Below are 21,998 nucleotides of genomic sequence, written 5' to 3' on the forward strand. Positions count from 1 at the left end.
TAATATTGAAGAAAACGTACCTATCATCATTAATATAATATTTTATTTACAAATCTAACGGTTTCTTTTTCTTTTCATGTTTTTGGCAAAAAGTTAAACATCCAGAGAGCCTCTGTATTGCGAGTGAGGAGAGAGAGCCAGTGGAGCATCATGTCTTAAAGAAAATGTCTTCCAAAAACAAAGAAAAGAAGGAAGGTGGGTGTATCCGTGAGTGGTGGAAATTAACCTGTTAGCTTAGTCCATAGTTACTTAATCACTTCACAAAAATTATGAGTGGTTACATTTCGCTCCTCTTTTAGCCGACATTTAATCAATGCAGGCCAACTTTTAGCAAGCTATTCATACTAAAATCAGTTGTCACTGCCCCTACCTGGTGCCAGGCCCAACAGATGCAGCTTCAGGCTCAGCAGCCCTGTCTCCCCGTACCCATCCCCTGAACCAGCCCTACTCCCAACTGAAGAAGGAGGTGAGCAGCATTGTGTTGAATGACATGTCAGTTGGCATAATAGCAGGTACTGCAATGCATTGAGGACAGGAATGTGATTCTCCAGTCAGGAAAAATCTCCTTGACAGAGGCAGCCAGTATCAGAGCCTTAAAAGAAGACATGCAGGCTCTTAGAGATGGATGGGAGTCTCTCCTGTGAGGCAACACTGATTGCTACGCAAATGGACGTTGCACCTCAATTTAGCAAGGAACACAGCCGCCAGAGGAAAAGGAAGAGATTCCATGATGAGACCTCTCAAGAGGAGAATGCTCAGGACAGTGCAGCAACAGTGTTTACTGCTATAGACAACATAAGTGACTTGGACACTAGGTTCCACACCACTGCAAAACTTGTAGAATACATTTCTTCTTTTCTGAAAGTTGGGCAGAGTAGTGAGGATAAAAGTCCCTTCTGTATCCCAACCACTGATCATGAAGTATCTTGTCCACTATGTCCCAGGACAGGCATTGCAGTCTTGCCATGCTATCCATTGAAAGCCAGTTAGCTAGAAACCTGGACTTCAAAGACTTGATCAGTGACTTTGCTAGCAAGAAGGCTCAGCGCTGGGCTCTTGGTGAGTAAGGCTGAGCAAGGGCCAGTGATAACTGTTAAATGGCATGGCTATGGATATTGGATCACATGATGCCGACAGGCTGAGAACAAGACTGAGAACAGACTGAGAACAGGATATATCTCAAAGTAATGGCTGGATTGCCATACAATTAGTTGTGCACAATCAAGACCCCAATCTGAAGAATTGATATTGATTTGGTGACCACTTGACCTTTCCTCTAGCACCACCATCAGGTCTTATTATTTCCATCTCCACTTTTACGGCCACTTATTTTCCAGTTGGTAGGTATACTTAGTTGTATTATTTTATTTGTTATATCATTCTATAGATGATCATTTATTTAAATTGAAGAGGTTAATTTATATTTAAGTTATATTTATTTTAAGTTATTCATTAAGGTTAAGAGAATTTTCCATTCAAGAATTTTACCATTAAAATCACATTTAGACTGTAAAAGATGGCCTTTAGCACATTTCTTATAGAGGGTATCAGTCTTGCGTCAAATAGTGAATTCCACTGTATGCAGAATGTTGCATACATGTCTGCACAGTGTTATATTTTCACAGCTCACTGTCAGTAAATATCGTACAGTAAATATTGGACTACAACAGAGTTGCAAGCATGCAAAGGTAGCTATTTAAAGCTTTGAACGGGTCAATTGGGTTCTGGAGGTGTGTGGTTACAGCAATTGCGCAGGGTTGGTGTGGCCTGTGGTGGTGGGGCCCAAAATTATATATTTTCATGGGGCACAAAACCCCTGGCGGCGCTCCTGCCTAGAGGTGTGTTGGGTCATTGCCCTGTTGAAAAACAAATGATAGTCCCACTAAGCACAAACCAGATGGGATGGCGTATGGCTGCAGAATGCTGTGGTAGCCAAACTGGTTAAGTGTGCCTTGAATTCTTAATAAATCCCTAACAGTGTCACCAGTGAAGCACCCCAACCTCCATGCTTCACAGTGGGAACTACACAAGCAGAGATCATCCGTCACCTAATATGCGTCTCACAAAGACATGGGGGTTGAAACCAAAAATCTCAAATTTGGACTCATCAGACCAAAAGGACAGATTAACATCAGTCTAATGTCCATTGCTCATGTTTCTTAGCCCAAGCAAATCTCTTTTTCTTATTGGTGTGTTTTAGTAGTGGTTTCTTAGCAGTAATTCGACCATGAAAGCCTGATTCACGCACTCTCCTTTGAACATTTGATGTTGAGATGTGTGTTTCTTGAACTCTGTAAAGCATTTATTTGGGCTGCAATTTCTGAGGCTGGTCACTCTAATGAACTTATCCTCTGAAGCAGAGGTAACTCTGGGTCTTCCTTTCCTGTAGCAGTCCTCATGAGAGCCAGTTTCATTGTAGCGCTTGATGTTTTTTTTCGTCTGCACTTAAAGAAACTTTCAAAGTTCTTGAAATTTTCCAGATTGACTGACCTTCATGTCTTAAAGTAATGGACTGTCATCTCTCTTTGCTTATTTGAGCTGTTCTTGCCATAATATGATCTTGGTCTTTTACCAAATAGGGCTATCTTCTTTATACCACCCCTACCTTATCACAACACAACTGATTGGCTTAAAAGCATTAAGAAGAAAATAAAGTCCACAAACTAACAAGGCACACCTGTTAATTGAAATGCATTCCAGGTGACAAACTCATGAAGCTTGTTGAGAGAATGCCAAGAGTGTGCAAAGCTGTCATCTAGGCAAAGGGTGGCTACTTATAAAATATACAGTGCCTTGCGAAAGTATTCGGCCCCCTTGAACTTTGCGACCTTTTGCCACATTTCAGGCTTCAAACATAAAGATATAAAACTGTATTTTTTTGTGAAGAATCAACAACAAGTGGGACACAATCATGAAGTGGAACGACATTTATTGGATATTTCAAACTTTAACAAATCAAAAACTGAAAAATTGGGCGTGCAAAATTATTCAGCCCCCTTAAGTTAATACTTTGTAGCGCCACCTTTTGCTGCGATTACAGCTGTAAGTCGCTCGGGGTATGTCTCTATCAGTTTTACACATCGAGAGACTGACATTTTTTCCCATTCCTCCTTGCAAAACAGCTCGAGCTCAGTGAGGTTGGATGGAGAGCATTTGTGAACAGCAGTTTTCAGTTCTTTCCACAGATTCTCGATTGGATTCAGGTCTGGACTTTGACTTGGCCATTCTAACACCTGGATATGTTTATTTTTGAACCATTCCATTGTAGATTTTGCTTTATGTTTTGGATCATTGTCTTGTTGGAAGACACATCTCCGTCCCAGTCTCAGGTCTTTTGCAGACTCCATCAGGTTTTCTTCCAGAATGGTCCTGTATTTGGCTCCATCCATCTTCCCATCAATTTTAACCATCTTCCCTGTCCCTGCTGAAGAAAAGCAGGCCCAAACCATGATGCTGCCACCACCATGTTTGACAGTGGGGATGGTGTGTTCAGCTGTGTTGCTTTTACGCCAAACATAACGTTTTGCATTGTTGCCAAAAAGTTCAATTTTGGTTTCATCTGACCAGAGCACCTTCTTCCACATGTTTGGTGTGTCTCCCAGGTGGCTTGTGGCAAACTTTAAACAACACTTTTTATGGATATCTTTAAGAAATGTCTTTCTTCTTGCCACTCTTAGAGGGACGGCCAGGTCTTGGTAGATTTGCAGTGGTCTGATACTCCTTCCATTTCAATATTATCGCTTGCACAGTGCTCCTTGGGATGTTTAAAGCTTGGGAAATCTTTTTGTATCCAAATCCGGCTTTAAACTTCTTCACAACAGTATCTCGGACCTGCCTGGTGTGTTCCTTGTTCTTCATGATGCTCTCTGCGCTTTTAACGGACCTCTGAGACTATCACAGTGCAGGTGCATTTATACGGAGACTTGATTACACACAGGTGGATTGTATTTATCATCATTAGTCATTTAGGTCAACATTGGATCATTCAGAGATCCTCATTGAACTTCTGGAGAGAGTTTGCTGCACTGAAAGTGAAGGGGCTGAATAATTTTGCACGCCCAATTTTTCAGTTTTTGATTTGTTAAAAAAGTTTGAAATATCCAATAAATGTCGTTCCACTTCATGATTGTGTCCCACTTGTTGTTGATTCTTCACAAAAAAATACAGTTTTATATCTTTATGTTTGAAGCCTGAAATGTGGCAAAAGGTCGCAAAGTTCAAGGGGGCCGAATACTTTCGCAAGGCACTGTATTTTGATTTGTTTAACACTTTTTTAGTTACTACACGATTCCATGTGTTATTTCATAGTTTTGATGTCTTCACTATTATTGTACAATGTAGAAAATAGTGAAAATAAAGAAAAACCCTGGAATGAGTAGGCGTATCCAAACTTTTGACTGGTACTACACATACGCACGCACGAACATGCACACACATGTACAAATGCAGACACACACAAACCTGCTCCGCTAGCTGGTGCTTGTGTTCAGCAGAGGCCTTCTCCAGGTCTGCGATCTTGCCCTGCTGTTGCTGCACCACGCTGCGCAGGTGTTTGATGCAGTTATGGCTAGACGCTTCATCTTTAGGCATCTCCAGACTGAGGGGGAAAGAGGGAGGACATAACTCAGCAACAGCCTTTTAGTGCAACCAACTCACCCACAGCCCCAGTAAACTAACTACAACCTTTAGCCAATACCCTACACCTACTAACCCAGAGCCAGTAGCGCTACTCACCTACAGCAGAGTTTCCCAACCTGATTCTCACCCCCCTATTTGGTTGTGCTCATACAGATGACATTCAGTTTCACAGCTTTACCTATATCATTTAAATGAGTAACAAAACATGCCCCAAAATAGAGTTTTGGTGAACGCCTTTGTTGGAGCCAACCCCACTCACCCGCAGCCCTGCTCGCACTGGACGGGCCTCTTGGGGTTGTGCTGGCAGTCCCTGAGGTGAGACTGCAGCTGGTCCAGGCGCAGCACGGCAACGCAGCCAAAGCCGGCGTTGTCGCAGTTGATTTGCAGCTTGGAGAGCATGTTGCGCATGATGCGGGGCACGGGGCGCAGGTGGGCCAGCGTCACCACGCTGCGGTCCACGGGGCATATCTGCTGCTGCGAGAACCACTGGGTGATGCAGGCATTGCAGAAGGCGTGCTCACAGTGAGGGGCCTAAGGGAGGGAGAAGGAGGGACACGGAGGAAGAAATGGAGAGCAAATGCTAATTGACCTGCTCCGACAAAAATGCATGTTTCTATTTAAAATATATTTTCTGTCAATATAAAATCTATAATATATGACCATTTTGCTGTTAAAAACATGTTGGCAGAAAGAGACATTTTAATTCAAAGATTAAATTCTTAAAATGACAAGAGGAAGAGGGCATGATAAAAAAGCTAAAGGCATTAGCAGTGAAGGAGGAGTTCAGCAAGTATGGTTACATTTGGGGATAGCAGTTCTGCTGTGTGTGAAGATCTCAATGCAGGGGTGACGATACTGATGAAATCAGTAGATGGCAGTGATGAGATCACTGCGTGATGCTAAGCTAGCGACGGGCTGGCTAGCTTCTGTTGGCTACAATAGCCATTCCCACTACAGTCCCTGGGTGAGTCAGGAAGAAAGCTCGAAGCTACAGCCGCTACTGGGTAGCAATGGATTCCCCAGAAACCTTCTTACCCCGTTCCCCATGCAGTCCCTGGGTGAGTCTGAAATGGCACCCTAATTTCCTATATAGTCCAGTACTTTTGACCAGGGCCCTGGTACCATTTCAGACAGTCCTGGTCCTAATTCCTCCCACTACAGTAGAGTTCTATGCTGCAGTGCTGCTGATTCATACTGGGGCCCCAGAGGGAGTATAAATTATAACCACCCAGCCCAGCCCTGGGACAGTCCACACAGCAGCACGGACTCCAGCAAGGTCAGTGAGTGCAGCACAGCACACTGACTGGGACTAACACACCCTCAGATACACACCCTTGTATCTCTTGTATTTAGAGCATTGAGAACTTCTATAACTTTGAATAATGTTCCAATTCTAGACAGTTAGCTAGGAATAATAATATAAATAATGTCAAATGGGGCGCTAACATGGCTAAAGAAAAAAAAAGAAATGTCACAACTCTGGTATGCTCCCATGGTGATTTATTCAGATACACCAAAAATGTTGTTTCACTAACATGGCTGCCATAAAGAATGTTGCAAATGTCATGTAAACGCATCATCATAAAGAAACCTCAATGGCCCAAATCTCTAAATCCATGGCTCTGTGCACACCTAACCTCTGTTTATTCCACTCCCTCTCTCCCTCCCATTCTTTCAGTCTGGAAGATGTCAATGCTCTCACAGGGCATGGGAATTACACTTCTTTCACTCAGGTCTCTGATGTACAGCGCCTTCAGAAAGTATTCACACCCCTCGACTTGTTCCACATTTTCTTGTATTACAGCTGGATTTTAAAATGATTAAATAGAGATTGTGTGTCAGTGGTCTACACACACCTGTATCTTCGTAGTGACTGGGTGTATTGATACACTATCCAAAGTGTAATTTATAAATTCACCAGTCCATCTACCAATAGATGGCATTCTTTGCTTGCCATTGGAAATCTTCCCTGGTCTTTGTGGTTGAATCGGTGTTTAACATGCATTGATCGACTGGCGGACTTACAGATAATTGTACGTGTGGGGTACAGCGATGAGGCAGTCATTCAAAAATCATATTAAAACACTATTATTGCACACAGAGTGAGTCCATGTAATTGATGTGACTTGCTAAGCAATTGTGTACTCCTGAACTTATTTAGGTTTGCCATAAAAAGGGGTTGAATAATTTATTCACTCAAGACATCAACTTTCCATTTTTTATTATTATTTGTAAACATTTCTAAAAACATAATTCCACTGACATTATGGGGTATTGTGTGTATGTCATTAAAATTCAGGCTGTAACACCAAAATGTGAAGGCACTGTATTAGTGTACATACTATCTGTCCAGGCCCATGCAGGGGATGCCAGAGTAAGCAGCAGACACAGCCGAGTAGATGCAAGCAAACAATTCCAATCATTCCCTCTCTCTCTCAGTATACTGTATGCGTCTCCACTGAAAGCCCTACGGCAGTTATGTCCACATTCCTTTACTGCTGCCAGCACGCTGTGCAAAGTCCTACGACAGCTCAGAATGCATAGGCAACATTGACTGGAAGTGACGTTGTACTACCACACTACCTTCTTGCCGAATTAACCTACCAACGCATGAACACACGTGCCCACAGAACGGTGCCATTCCACTCACAAAAACACTCCAAAACAAAGAATACTTACTACCACAGGAAATTGACCAACACACACACACACACACTAAGAAATGCCTAGGCTGGACAAAGTGTTATGTACTATAAAAAGCACAAACCAGCAACTATTTACTCCAAGGGCAAACATGTAGCAAAACAATGCTATCCTCTGCAGGTAGGTAGAATCAATAGTGTCTATTTAAAGCCACTCACCTCATGGTTGGTTTCAGTTTGGGAGCTGTGTTTGTTATACTAGTATCCTTATGCTTTATTTACATTAACAGGACAAGGCATCTCCACTCACTTCTTCTATCCCTAGTCCTTTCACCTCTGCCCCATCTTTATGCATCACTACAAACATTGGGCACATTGATTCATCTTTAAAAAGAACGAACAGATCTCCATGCAGAGCTCATCTCTCCAAATTGCCTTCTTCCCTCCCTCCTGTCCTCGGTCGCTCTCTCGCTGTCCTGTCCTCTCCACTCTTCCTCTTGTCCACTCCTCTCTCCCCTTGCTGACACAGCATCCCACTGAAAGCAGACTGCCCTTTAAGCTCTCCTCCCTGTCCTTTCTCTCTGCCCATCTCTTTCCTGGCCAAGATGGGGCTATTCTCATATGTCTAATCGCTTTCACCTTTCACTAGCAATGAATAGTCATCACTGGAGCTTCATCACAGAGAATCAAATTACAAGTCCAGTGATATACTGTATACAGAAATGCAAAAACAGCATAGCAGCAAGAGCACTGCAGAAAATATAGTTAAGCTATAAAGCCAGAGGGGGTGTGGTATATGACCAATATACTAAGGCTAAGGACTGTTGGACTAATTACAGCATTACGGCAAAAATGGAAGAGGCAAGTGGAAGAGGGCGAAAGTAAGGAACTTGTCATTCAGCCCAGCATTAAAGACCAAAATTGGTTTTAAAAAATGGTGATACATTTTTAAAAAGTATACCAGCTTCATTTAAGGACCAAAAAATTGATAGCTGTTCTATATCGATTGCAAAATATACATTACAAAAATATAAAAACACAACATGTAAAGTGTTGGTCCCATGTTTCATGAGATTAAATATAGATCCCAGAAATGTTCCATATGCATAAAAAGCTTATTTCTCTCAAATTTGTTTACATCCCTGTTAGTGAGCATTTCTCATTTGCCAAGATGATCCAGCCACCTGACAGGTGTGGCATATCAAGAAGCTGATTAAACAGCATTATCATTACACAGGTGCACCTTGTGCTGGGGACAATAAAAGGCCACTAAAATGTGCAGTTGTCACACAACACAATGCAACAGATGTCTCAAGTTGAGGGAGTGTGCAATTGGGTCCACCAGAGCTGTTGCCAGAGAATTGAATGTTAATTTCTCTACCATAAACCACCTCTGTCGTTTTAAAGAATTTAGCAGTACGTCCAACAGTCCTCACAACCGCAGACCACGTGTAACCACGCCAGCCCAGGACCTCCACATACGTATTTTTCACCTGCAGGATCAGGACAGCTGACGAAACTGAGTATTTGTGTCTATACTAATGCCCCTGCCAATCAGAACACATTTTCCCTTACTCAGTCATGTGAAATCCATAGATTAGGGCAGAATTTATTTATTTCAATTGACGGATTTCCTTAAATTAACTGTAATTCAGTAAAATCTTTCAAATTGTTGCATGTTTAGTTTATATTGTTGTTAAGTTGATGTACCGATTCCATGGCACATGGTTTATGAACTGATACACAAAATTACCCTGGATTCAAAACGTTGTTTTTCAAAGTAAATTATTATACAAAATTCCTAGCAACCAATAGAAAGTTATATAAAAAACAAGTGGTCTGAATACTTCCCGAATGCACTGTATACCACAGCTTTCAGCCAATCAGCATCCAGGACTCGAACGACCTGGTTTATAATCACCTTTGTAGCACTACAAAATAAAATGGCCTGCGCACAGCCTATAGGACTGAAAATTGAGAAATTAGCAAAAACTTAGACTGAAATGGCACAGCAGGTGTGTGATCAACGAGCTGACAAGTACTGGATCCTATTTCACTGAAATGGAACTGAATTTACAACACAATTCCTTAATTTTCCGTGATTTCTCAGAGCACTGAAATGCAATCCAACGGCTAAAATGGTGCGGAGATGTGTACGTCACTGACCTGAACGGGCTCCTCTAGGACTCCACTGCAGATGGGGCACAGCAGGTCCTCATCCACTTCCCCCTGGAACCGGGTGACGTCGTAGCCCATGGCACATCACCGGAACCAACTACAACCTGCAGCACAGGTAGGGAAACATATCATGCATGAACAGGATCATAGTCGACATGGAACATACTCACAGAAAAAAAGTTTAATTACTCAACCACGTTTAAAATAAACAACCTATATGTGGCAGCACATTGGAAAGCACTTAGAGGAGATGGCACTACAATGAATGGCTGTGTTACTTACAGTAAAAAGCTCTTCAACCAGTCTTGAATTAATTAGTTAGCCTAGATTTGGTGTATTATCTTTTGTTCGTTGCTAAAAAAAAGAGGCTCAATATTGGACACCTGATACACAGAAAGGAATTCTATTGCCTTTGTGTGCCTTTTCCTTTCCTCAAAAAGGGAAGTGCGCCAATCCTCAGCTATAAAACATGGTAACATGAGTGTTTGCTGCTGGTGACCTTTTTGAACACTGTGTGCTCTACGCACTGAAGTAAGTTCAGAATAAGCGAATACACTGCCTATTCAGCACAGTGGGGAAAGTACTAGAATGAGCATTCTACACCACGTTACAAAAGCAGGCATGTACTGTAATGGCATTGATGACCTTTTTAACAGTTTACACCAGAGTGATGACTTCAATATAAAAATCAGCCCACTTAGATGAGACGTCTTTCAGAAATACAAGCAAAGGGCTTGTCATAAATTAACAGAATCTACTGCACACCCTCTCTGAGGTGATTTCATTGTGTCAAGACGGGTTGTAAAAAAGACACTTACCCACGACAGTGCAAGTGGGTTTTATTTTTGACCAAGACTAGTTGTAGTATGAACACTTGTGACCCGTTTCAGGAAACTAGGCGTATGTCGCGGGTCACTACTTCACAGGAGAGCCGTTGGAACGTAAACGTTTTTGTTGTTGATCAAAATGTTTTTTGGGGGGCAGAAATGCCTTCTTGAACTTTCATGTGCCTTAATAACAAACTTGAAACCATGTGTAAATACAAATAATTTTGTTAAAAATTACGAGCCTAGTTGGTTAAGCCACAGGAAAAGCCAGCAACCTTCCCACTATGATTGGCTGAGATAATGAGTGGGCTGGACATGCCGAGAGATGAGTTTGGATTGGTCTACCATATAGAAGGCTTTTGTCTATTTGAGCTGGTCAGTAGGTAATCCTATCTAACGCAGCTTTTGAATTTTTGTTTATTTATGAATCGCGTATTAAAACTTACAAAAAAGACCTGACTATGCAAGTATCCATTTCAATAGAAATGCACTGCAACAACGGTTTCAGAGCACTCTCGTCTGAGTGTGCAAGAGCGCAGAATAACTGATGAATTTACAAACGCTCAACACAGGCTTAATATGGCTGGTGTCAGTAAACGTTGGCAAAAAAAGCGTAATTAAAATTGTTGCCAGGAGCACAGTTCGTCACCAACGCTCAGGATAACATGAAAACAGCCTAACCACCTCTGCTAGAGCGAGTGAAATGGTCAGAGTTTGGGTGAGGGCTAAAGATGATTATTATGGCATTGTACACAGTCAGTATGAACTAGAGTGACTTGACACAATAACGGGTCAAAGAACGGAAACGACAGGACGTCTTATTTAATAGCTAGCTAGCTAGCTAGCTAGCTAGCTAGCTAGCTAGCTCCATGTACAGTGGTTGCTCAACTAAAAGTTGAGATTATTCTGTGGGACGTATGAGGTAATTTGTGGTTTAGTATGGTACCCTGCGTCACTGCACCAGACCAGCGCAAGGGGGAGTTAGTATTTTCCAGTAAGCATAATCAGTGCTCTCTTTCGAAATTAATGGAAGAGACAAGTGGAAGGGGGAAAAGACAGCACTGCTCTGAGACAAGCATGGGGACTGGTCTTGCTAAATCAATTAGATTTTTTATTTTCACTAAATCTTACCATTAGGGTGTGGAAATGTTACGCTCTTAGTACTGTAGCCTACTCCCGACTTGTCAAGTTGTACAGATCAATATTTTTCTAACGGAAACCCTAAGGGTTTTGTTTTTCATTTTTCTTGGAATAGAAACAATAATCAAAAGAATTAAGCTACATTAAAAGCAATCCCATATACTATGTTCTTACATAAAAAAAGGTTTAAAATTCCCTAGTACAGTCAATATTGAAGACTGTCAAAAGCTTCTCAAAGACGCCCTCTGGTGGTCAAACTAGCACTAATGGCAACAATGGCTGACAAATAACGTGCCACAGAATTCTGAGGCAGCCCGCAAGGTGTGCTGCAGTATGACGCAACTTTTACAGGAAGAACCACTGTATAAACAAAATACCAAGTTGAAGCTGACTGTTAGCTAGCTGACGTTAGATGGCTGGCTCACATTATGTTTATGATCTGTGTAGTAATGTTCTCAGAATGACATTTCGTATTTTTAGTTATAGCCTAATGTTAGCTAGCTAACATTGAACCTATTTGGTTAACTTTAGCTAGCTGTGATAAATCGGTTTGTCTAAACAAAAGACTCCACTTCACCAGATGATTACGTGACCCATCAAGTTAGCTAGGTGTGTCTGACGGTAATTACGGCTATCTATTGTATAATAATGCCAAAATCTGGAATTTGTCTTTCAGCATCAGTAGAACACGGCTGACTCTCCTCCACCAGTCATACAAGGAGAATGGTCTAATGCCTCCCATCAAAAAGAGAGCTGGCCCAAGCAAGCACAGGTTACACCTGAATCATGAGGACTTGCAAGTGGTGAACTTCAACAACTACGCAGAGGATAATGCAATCGTGTTACCAGGACGCCACCCAGGACACAAACACTTTGGTGGAAATCTGCTGCCATCCCACGTGACAAAAGCAGCAGTGTGTCGTCTCTACAAGGAATCGATGACAACACTTAGTATGTAAAGCATAAACAACAAGTTTGGATTATTTAATTGACCTCCAAAATGATTGGCACTACTTCTATTGAGCTCACATTATTTCTGTATTTTCCAGAGGTACGTGTAGTCGTACGTCCAGTTTCCAAGATGATGTTCTTTCTGTATGCAGTGCTGCTGCTCTGCACATTTGTAGGTATGTGAAACTTACCTGATAATGATGCATAAAAAATAAGTTACGTTTTACGTTACATTTTATTTTCATTAACTTATCTTAAAATGTTATTTTGTTGTTTGCAGGTGCACTATCCTTCTGACCCTATGCCAGGTCCCATTTACTTTTTAACTCGCAAATCTGGCTTGTTTGGTGTCTGCTGTGAAGGAATACCACAACAAGTCAACTACTTGATTGATGAAGGCATGTCATCCAGCAAAGGCAGCAGCGCAGTCAACTATATGCGCCATTTCTTCACCAACTAGTTGGAGAAAAACACGTGTTGACCTGAATTGTGATAACTGCAGTGGCCAAAACAAGAACAAGTTTGTGCTCTGGTATTGTGCCTGGCGGACCATGCACAACTCCACCACAGTCTGGACCTTCACTTACTGATCACAGACCACACCAAGTTTGACCCCGACTGGTGCTTTGGCCTCATCAAGCAGCTCTTCAGAAAGACCAGAGTGAACACTGTCTGAGATTGCTGGTGTTGTGAAGGACAGCACTGTGACAGGGGTCAACATCCCACAGCTGGTTGGACTGGAGGATGGTACGGTGCTGGTGGAAAGCTATGGCTGGCAACAACACCTGACTACATACTTCAGGCCACTGCCACAGATCAAGCAGTATCAGCGCTTCGGGTGAATATCATTTTCATTGCATGAGATTATTCTTCTTATCTAAACTTGGGAGGTGAATTGATGTTGTGCAAGTTTGTAATGTCTTCATTTTTTTTTGTTATTTCTTGTTTTACAGCTTCGATGCTCTGGAGCCTGGTGTTTTCGCAAAGGAGCGTTCGGACTCAGTCGGGACCAGGTTTCAGCTGTTGCGCAATGCTGACATCCTTCCTCCCATAGATGGTCTGCCTGTACAAGCACCACCTGGACTGGATACAGCTCGACAAACTTATGTTTTTGAGAAGATCAGGGAGTTTTGTGACGAAAAGGCTATGGACATCACATCTATATTGATATTGCTACTATGCAAGTAACCATTTGGCTGTACCGTTTATACCCTCTTTAGAGACCCATCCACTTGGCAATATGTGGCTGGGGATTATAGCATTTCTTTCACATGACCCATCAATTTAGACAAGTGTGTCTGGGTAAGCATGATCTAATTTATTGTTTACCTGGAAATGTTCCTTATCGTAGGATACTACTTTGTCTTAATCTTTACTACACTACTCACGTTTTAGCACATGACCTCACATGTGAATCCTTAAGAGATGGGTGGGGCTGGCTTAAGCGGGTGTGAACAATGCTGAATGGGTGTCGACAAAGGAGAGCTCTCCAGTAGGTACAAAAACATTGAAAGAACATTCTCAAAAGTGAGTTTACAAGTTTGTCAACTTTCAAAGCATAATTACTTTCCTATTATTCCTCAAATGCAGTGTATGATATACCATTTTGTAGCTCTGAGTCTACTTTTATCCAATGTAAAAATAAAAATAAAAATGTTGCTACATAAGACCGATTTGAGTCAGTCAGTTAATATTTACGGTGTGGATACTTCTTAGGCATCAGTGCACTTTGAAATAACTACCTGGATTGGTCAAATGCTACTTCATTGAGTTGGAGGATAGACTGCATTTGCCAGAAGATACCGTTATGCTCAATGCACGTTTACACAGATGCACTGCAGTCGGAACTCAATCATGGTTACATTAAGACACCGTGGAGCCCGCGCGAGAAATGGATCGGAAAACATACCTCAATGCAGGGATGGGATATGCCACTGTACTCTAAATGTTAACTTTATCCACACTGCTTCATCGAGAAGATTGAAATACTGCTTGTTTTTGTTTTTGCCCTTTTTGTTCCCATGCCAGCTAGCAGTGGGCAATGCAGCCATTTTGCAATGGCAGCATCAGCTAATGGTCCTTGCTATCAGAAATCCTTGGGATGTCCCTACCCCTTTGAAGTTGACATTTAAAATGGTTAGGGTAGTGCTTAGGGTAGGGACATCAAGGATTCCAGATAGTACTAACAATTTCATAATGGCCGAGGTGGCTACTGCTAGCTAGCAGATGACGAAAAGCCAGTTTTCCGTGAAAACTAACAGTATTTCAATGTTCTCGAAGGAGCAGTGTGGATTAAGATACAATTTGGAGTACAGTGGTATTAAGTGTCTTCAGAAAGTACTCACACCCCTTGACTTTTCCCACATTTTGTTGTGCTACAGCCTGAATTCAAAATGTATTAAAAGTGAAAAATATTGTCACTGGTCTGCACACAATAACTCATAATGTCAAAGGTGAATGTTTTTTCAATTATTGTCACAAATTAATAAAAAATGAAAATGCTGAAATGTATGTATTCAACCCCTTTGATATGCAAGCTTAAATAAGTGCAGGAGTAAAAATGTGCTTAACAAGTCACATAAGTTACATAGTATTATTGCACACAGTGAGTCTATTTGACATGAGATGAGGCTAGTCCTTAAAAAAATATCATCACACATGAACTTATCTGTAAGGTCCCTCAGGCAAGCAGTGAATTGCAAACACTGATTCAACCACAAAGACCAGGGACGTTTTCCAATGCCTCGGACAGAAGGGCACCTACTTCTAATGGGTAAAATAAAAATAAAAGCAGATCTTGAAAATTCTTTTGAGCCTGGTGAAGTTATTACACTCTGGATGGTGTATCAATACAGCCAGTCACTACAAAGATACAGGCGTCCTTCCCAACTCAGTTGCCGGAGAGGAAGGAAACCGCTCAGGGATTTCACCACAAGACCAGTGGTGAACAAAAAAAAAGTTAGAGTTTAATGGTTGTGATAGGAGAAAACTGAGAATGGCTCAACAACATTATAGTTGCTCCAAAATACTAACCGAATTCACAGATTGAAAAGAAGGAAGCCTGTACAGAATAAAAGCACTCCAGAACATGTATCCTGATTGCAATACTAAAGTAATACTGCATCATTAAAAAAATGTGCAAAGCAATTAAATTCTTGTGCGGAATACAAAGTGTCATGTTTGAGGCAAATCCAATACATCACATTACTGAGTCCACTCTCCATACAGTGTATGCAGAAAGTATTCAGACCACTTATCTTTATCCATATTTTGTTATGTTACAGCCTTATTCTAAAATGGATTAAATAAATAAAAATGCTCATCAATCTACACACGACCCCATAATGACAAAGCAAGCAAAAACAGAAAAAACATATTTACATAAGTATTCAGAACCTTTGCTATGAGACTTGAAATTGAGCTCAGGTGCATCCCGTTTCCATTGATCATCCTTGAGATGTTTCTACAACTTCATTGGAGTCCACCTGTGGTAAATTCAATTGATTGGCACACACCTGTCTATATAAAAAGATCCCACAGTTGACAGTGCATGTCAGAGCAAAGCTAGGAAGTCTAACGGAATTGTCCCTAGAGCTCCGAGACAGGATTGTGTCGAGGCACAGATCTGGAGAAGGGTACCAAAAAGTGTCTGCAGCATTGAAGGTCCCCAAGAACACAGTGGCCTTCATCATTCTTAAAAATGGAAGAAGTTTGGAACCACCCAGAGCTGGCCACCCGGGCCAAACTGAGCAATCGGGGGAGAAGGGCCTTGGTTGGGAGGTGACCAAGAACCTGATGGTCACTCTGACAGAGCTCCTCTGTGGAGATGAGAGAACTTTCCAGAAGCACAACCATCTCTGCAGCACTCCACCAATCAGGCCTTCATGGTAGAGTGGACAGACGGAAGCCACTCTTCAGTAAAAGGCACATGATAGCCTGCTTGGAGTTTGCCAAAAGGTACCTAAAGGACTCTGACCATGAGAAACATGATTCTCTGGTCTGATGAAACCAAGATTGAACTCTTTGGCCTGAATGCCAAGCATCACATCTGGAGGAAACCTGGCACCATCCATTTGGTGAAGCATGGTGGTGGCAGCATCATGCTGTGGGGATGTTTTTCAATGGCAGGGACTGGGAGACTAGTCAAGATTGAGGGAAAGATGAACAGTGCAAAGTAAAAGAGATCCTTGATGAAAACCGGCTCCAGAGCGCTCAGGGCCTCAGACTGGGGCAAAGATTCATCTTCCAACAGGACAACGACCCTAAGCACACAGCCAAGATAAAGCAGGAGTGGCTTCGGGACAAGTCTCTGAATGTTCTTAAGTGGCCCAGCCAGAGCCCAGACTTGAACCCGATTTGAAAATCTCTGGAGACACCTGAAAATAGCTGTGCAGCGACGCTCCCCATCCAACCTGACAGAGCTTGAGAGGATCTACAGAGAAGAATGGGAGAAAGTCCACCAAATACATATGTGCCAAACTTGTAATGTCATACCCAATTAGACTTGAGGCTATAATCGCTGCCAAAGGTGATTCAACAAAGTACTGAGTAAAGGGTCTGAATACTTGTGATATTTCAGTTTTAATTTTTTTAAATAAATCTGCAAAAATGTCAAATAACCCATTTTTGCCTTTTCAGTATGGGGTATTGTGTGGAGATTGAGGGGGAAAAAAACTACTTAATAAATGTACAAATAAGGCTGTAATGTAACCACCGACACCATTCTGCATACCTCTGGCCCTTCTTTGGACACTGTTAGTTAACTAACCTCCAGACGAGCTCAATGCCATACAACTCTCCTTCCGTTGCCTCCAACTGCTCTTAAATGCAAGTGAAACTAAATGCATGCTCTTCAACCGATCGCTGCCCGCACCTGCCCACCCGTCCAGCATCACTACTCTGGGCGTTTCTGACTTAGAATATATGGACAACTACAAATACCTAGGTGTCTGGTTGGACTGTAAACTCTCCTTCCAGACTCACATTAAGCCATCTCCAATCCAAAATTAAATCTAGAATCGGCTTCCTACTTCGCAACAAAGCATCCTTCACTCATGCTGCCAAACATACCCTCATAATACTGACCATCCTACCGATCCTCGACTTCAGCGATGTCATTTACAAAATAGCCTCCAACACTCTACTCAACAAATTGGACGCATTCTATCACAGTGCCATCCGATTTGTCACCAAAGCCCCATATACTACCCACCATTGCGACCTGTACGCTCTCGTTGGCTAGCCCTTGCTTCATTACTCGTCGCCAAACCCACTGGCTCCAGGTCATCTACAAGTCCCTGCTAGGTAAAGCCACGCCTTATCTCAGCTCATTGGCCACCATAGCAGCACCCACCCGTAGCACGCGCTCCAGCAGGTATATCTCACTAGTCACTCCTAAAGCCAATTCCTACTTTGGCCACCTTTCCTTCTAGTTCTCTGCTGCCAATGACTGGAACAAACTGCAAAAATCACTGAAGCTGGAGACTCATATCTCCCTCACTAGCTTTAAGCACCAGCTGTCAGCGCAGCTCACTGCACCTGTACATAGCCCATCTGTAAATAGCCCATCCAACTCCCTCATCCCCATACTGTATTTATTTATCTTGCTCCTTTGCACCCCAGTATCTCTACTTGCACATTCATCTTCTGCACATCAATCCCTCCAGTGTTTAATTAATTTGCCACCATGGCCTATTTATTGCCTTACCTCCCTTATCTAATTTGCACATACTGTATATAGACTTTCTCTCTACTGTATGTTTGTTTATTCCATGTGTAACTCTGTGTTGTTGTATGTGTCGAACTGCTTTGCTTTATTCTTGGCCAGGTCGCAGTTGTAAATGAGAACTTGTTCTCAACTGGCCTACCTGGTTAAATAAAGGTGAAATTAATAAATAAAACTAACTGGAAAAAGTGAAGGGGTCTACATACTTTCCGAATGCACTGTATTTCCAAGGAAAGTGGTGGCTGCATCATTTTATGGGTATGCTTTTAATCATTAGGCCTGGGGAGTTCAGGATAAAAAAATAAACGGAATAGATCTAAGCACAGGCAGACTGGTTCAGTCTGCTTTCCACCATACACTGAGAGATGAATTTACCTTTCAGCAGGACAATAACCTAAAAACACAAGGCTAAAGCTACACAGTGAATGTTTGAGGGGCCGAGTTAAAGCTCTGACTTAAATCTACTTGAAAATCTATGGTAAGACCTGAAAACGGTTGTCTTGCAATAATCAACAACCAATTTGACAGAGCTTAAAGAATTTTTAAAATAATAAAATAGGCAAATGTTGCACAATCCAGTTGTGGAAAGCACTAAGAGACTTACCCAGAAAGACTCAGTTGTAGTCGCTGCCAAAGGTAGTCCTACAAGGTATTGACTCAGGGGTGTGAATACTTATGTAAATGAGATATTTCTATATTTAATAAATTTGCAAACATGTTTTCACTTTGTCATTAAGGGGTATTGTGTGTGGATGGGTGAGAAAATATATATTTAATGCATTTTGAATTCGGGCTGTAACAACATGTGGAATAAGTCAAGGGGTATGAATACTTTCTAAAGCTCCACGGTGTCTTAATGTAACCGTGGTGGCGTTACAACGCCAGTACAGCTCAGTGTAAACAAGCGTTACGGTAGGGTCGGTATCTTATGGCAAGATTTGCAGAGATGTATAAAGCCCAACATGTTAAACATGAACTGAATCACTGACTTTATAGAAATCAATTATCTGAAATAGTACCAGATCTGTGTCTCTCCATGTGTGCATGTCTGTTCTCTTGCCAGTGTGATATAACCTAAAGATTTTTGGTGTCCATTACTAGACATTACATAGATTCTTCAACTAACCTGGCATAGGCAGTGCCTCCATAAGGCTAGGGGAACCTAAGCGTCCCTAAAGTAATTGTACAAATTATATAGCGTAATTTGCTTACTTAAAGAAAGTCAAATCATTGAAAATAATCTAAATCAAAATAGGCTACTACACCAGAGAGCATGATTTGGCCACACATGATCATTAGCTTCTTTAAAAGAAAAAAGCTGTGGATTGTTTTAAATCACATAGCCTACAGTCAGAAGGGCCCGTAATTTGGGCAGCGAACACACATCAAATAGATGATTGTTGAGTTGCAACGGTCAGTGAAAAGCAGAGACCCAGCCAGGCATATCGCAATATTTAAAAGTACAGTTGCCAAAAAACAGTTTGGAAAGCAAATTGCTATTGCTGTAAAGAGAAGACAATGAAAATAATCCACTGTCCTTTAGTTATCAAAATTCTAAACTTAATTGAGTGAACAGTAGCCTATTCTATTGGTACCAGAGGAGCACATTGGCTATGTCCCGGGTGAGTCTGCATATTCATTACCTTTATCATTGGGTCAGTGCTACTTTTGCTTGTTTTTAGACAATAAATTTCCTCCTCCAGTTAGATGGTCGTCATATACCCTAGTGGTTAGAGCGGGGCGGTAGGAAGCCTAGTGGTTAAAGCGTTGGACTAGTAACCGAAAGGTTGCAAGACCGAATCCCCGAGCTCACAAGGTAAAAATATGTCATTCTGCCCCTGAACAAGGCAGTTAACACACTGTTCCGAGGCCATCATTGAAAATAAGAATTTGGTCTTAAATGACTTGCATGGTTAAATAAGGGTAAAATAAATACAAATATTGTATTTGTCTCCCCTTTTCGTAGGCCTATTATATGGACCAGACAACGTCGTTTTTATTGATCTGTTTGTAAGTGTCAGCAGAGTAGGCTACCCTGTAGTTTTTGTTGTATTAAAGAAGATTCTGCTAATGGTCCCCAGCCATATAAAGTGTAGTAAAATTGCACTAAATGTGTTTACAAAAGAACAACACTTTCCTGTGCAAAGAAAGAAGAAATCTAATGTAGCCTAGGTCTACTCTGTCACTACGCGCTGCATTGAACAGTCATATTATAAGCCTAAATTATGACTAGAAAATATAATCACCACATCTTAAATAAGTCTATAAATGCGAGGATGATTGGAATGCTTTATTATAAAAGGTGAATTTTTATGGTGAAAAATAGCTTACCCAAACTTGAAACCCACATGTTGTCTATGTAACCTGGTATATTATTTTTTTTCACCTTTATTTAACCAGGTAGGCCAGTTGAGAACAAGTTCTCATTTACAACTGCGACCTGGCCAAAATAAAGCAAAGCAGTGTGACAAAAACAACAACAGAGTTACACATAAACAGAAGTACAGTGGTGATACTCTCTTGGGTCTCGATTAGGGAAAACAGTTATCTTATACATTTGGAGGTTATATCTCTTTCCGAGTTGTCTCTGGTGTTTGTAGAACCACCTGAAACTTTACACAGACATTTATAAGATAACGGTTTTCCAGGATCAAGAACGAAGAGAGTATCGCCAATACCAGGTTCGTTGAAGAATCAATGGTGTAGACTTGAATGGGGCTTTCCTCTAACGTCCAGTAATGGACACAAAACATATTTGGTTATATAACATTATCCGGTGTACAAACAGCAATTTGACCTTATTGTCCACTCACCGGTGTCTTTCCTTCCTTGGGCCAGAATCCTCAGCCCTCCTCTTCATTAAAAATGTGGACCACAGACCGCAGGGGCAGAGTTTTGGGAAGGTGAGAGGAGCAACCTGGGTCCAGGGTAATGACGTCCTCAGAAAATGCATCTGGGAGTAACAGTAACGTTATGCAATGTTGTTACTTTTCCTTTAATTTACTTAATAGACAGTCTACGATATGATTAGCAATCAGCAGAGGCTCCTCAGATGAGGAAGGGGAGGACCATCCTCCTCAGTGAATTTCATAGAAATAGTGAAAAAAAAAGAAGCTATAATTGTTTTGATAAAACTATACTAAATATATTAATGTCACCCGGAAAAAATATTAAAACAATGTTTTGCAATGAAGGTCTACAGTAGCCTCAACAGCACTCTGTGGGGTAGGACCAGCTAGTTTACGTCCTCCTCTGGGTACATTGACTTCAATACAAAACATAGGAGGCTCATGGTCCCCATCCCTTTCCATAGACTTACACAGTAGTTATGACAACTTCCACGAGGACGTCCTCCACCCTATAATTGCTCTTGCAGCATGAACGGACATTTTGTCAAAGGATCAGAGAATGAATCTAGTACTGAAAGCATAAGCTACAGCTAGCTAGCACTGCATTGCAGTGGTGAGCAGTTGACTCAAAGATATATAAATACACATTTCTTCAAAAATGAAGAAGAGGGAGAGCTAGCTATATTTAGTATTATTTTTCTTCACTTTCACAGCTAGTTTAGCTAACTCAAACAGCCAGCTCAAAATGAGAGGGATACTATGTTAGCTAGCTGGCTATCCAACACTGGAACTCTTCCAAGTCAAGGTAAGCTTTTGGTTTTATTAATTTGTTGCCACCGGGGCCTGCCAGAGTAACTGCTAAACTGTTTGCTGACTGTGCTGCATGATTGTAGCGGGTTTACTAATGCGTTAGTTCTAGTAACTATGTTGACTATGACGTTAGATAATATGGTAGCGACGATGTAGGCTGTGCGTAACAGTTATGATATGAAGGCTTGGAAAAGTTTTTTTTGCCTGGTCAGACAGCTGATGTGTTATGCACTGAAGT

At 41.5% G+C, this 21,998-nt stretch overlaps 1 protein-coding gene across 3 annotated transcripts in view; it reads right to left on the minus strand.

The window, feature by feature from the left end:
- The window catches only part of LOC110494171 (E3 ubiquitin-protein ligase NRDP1), a 30,418-nt gene that overhangs the window by 7,017 nt on the left and 1,403 nt on the right, over positions 1-21,998 (minus strand). For 2 of the 3 annotated variants that reach the window (XM_021568984.3, XM_021568983.3), the window contains exons 2-5: positions 20,915-21,054; positions 9,447-9,562; positions 4,898-5,169; positions 4,462-4,597 (exon numbers count right to left, since the gene is read on the minus strand). In XM_021568984.3, coding sequence (XP_021424659.1) covers positions 4,462-4,597; positions 4,898-5,169; positions 9,447-9,536 — 498 coding nt within the window. In that variant the 5' untranslated portion in view covers positions 9,537-9,562; positions 20,915-21,054. Of the gene's footprint in view, positions 1-4,461; positions 4,598-4,897; positions 5,172-7,687; positions 7,719-7,769; positions 7,986-9,446; positions 9,563-20,914; positions 21,055-21,998 lie in introns of those variants that run through there. The other variant, XM_090205581.1, reaches the window with a different exon arrangement.

Source organism: Oncorhynchus mykiss, chromosome 17, assembly GCF_057628025.1.
Source record: "Oncorhynchus mykiss isolate SJ-2025 chromosome 17, ASM5762802v1, whole genome shotgun sequence".
In the NCBI taxonomy this organism is placed as follows: domain Eukaryota; kingdom Metazoa; phylum Chordata; class Actinopteri; order Salmoniformes; family Salmonidae; genus Oncorhynchus; species Oncorhynchus mykiss.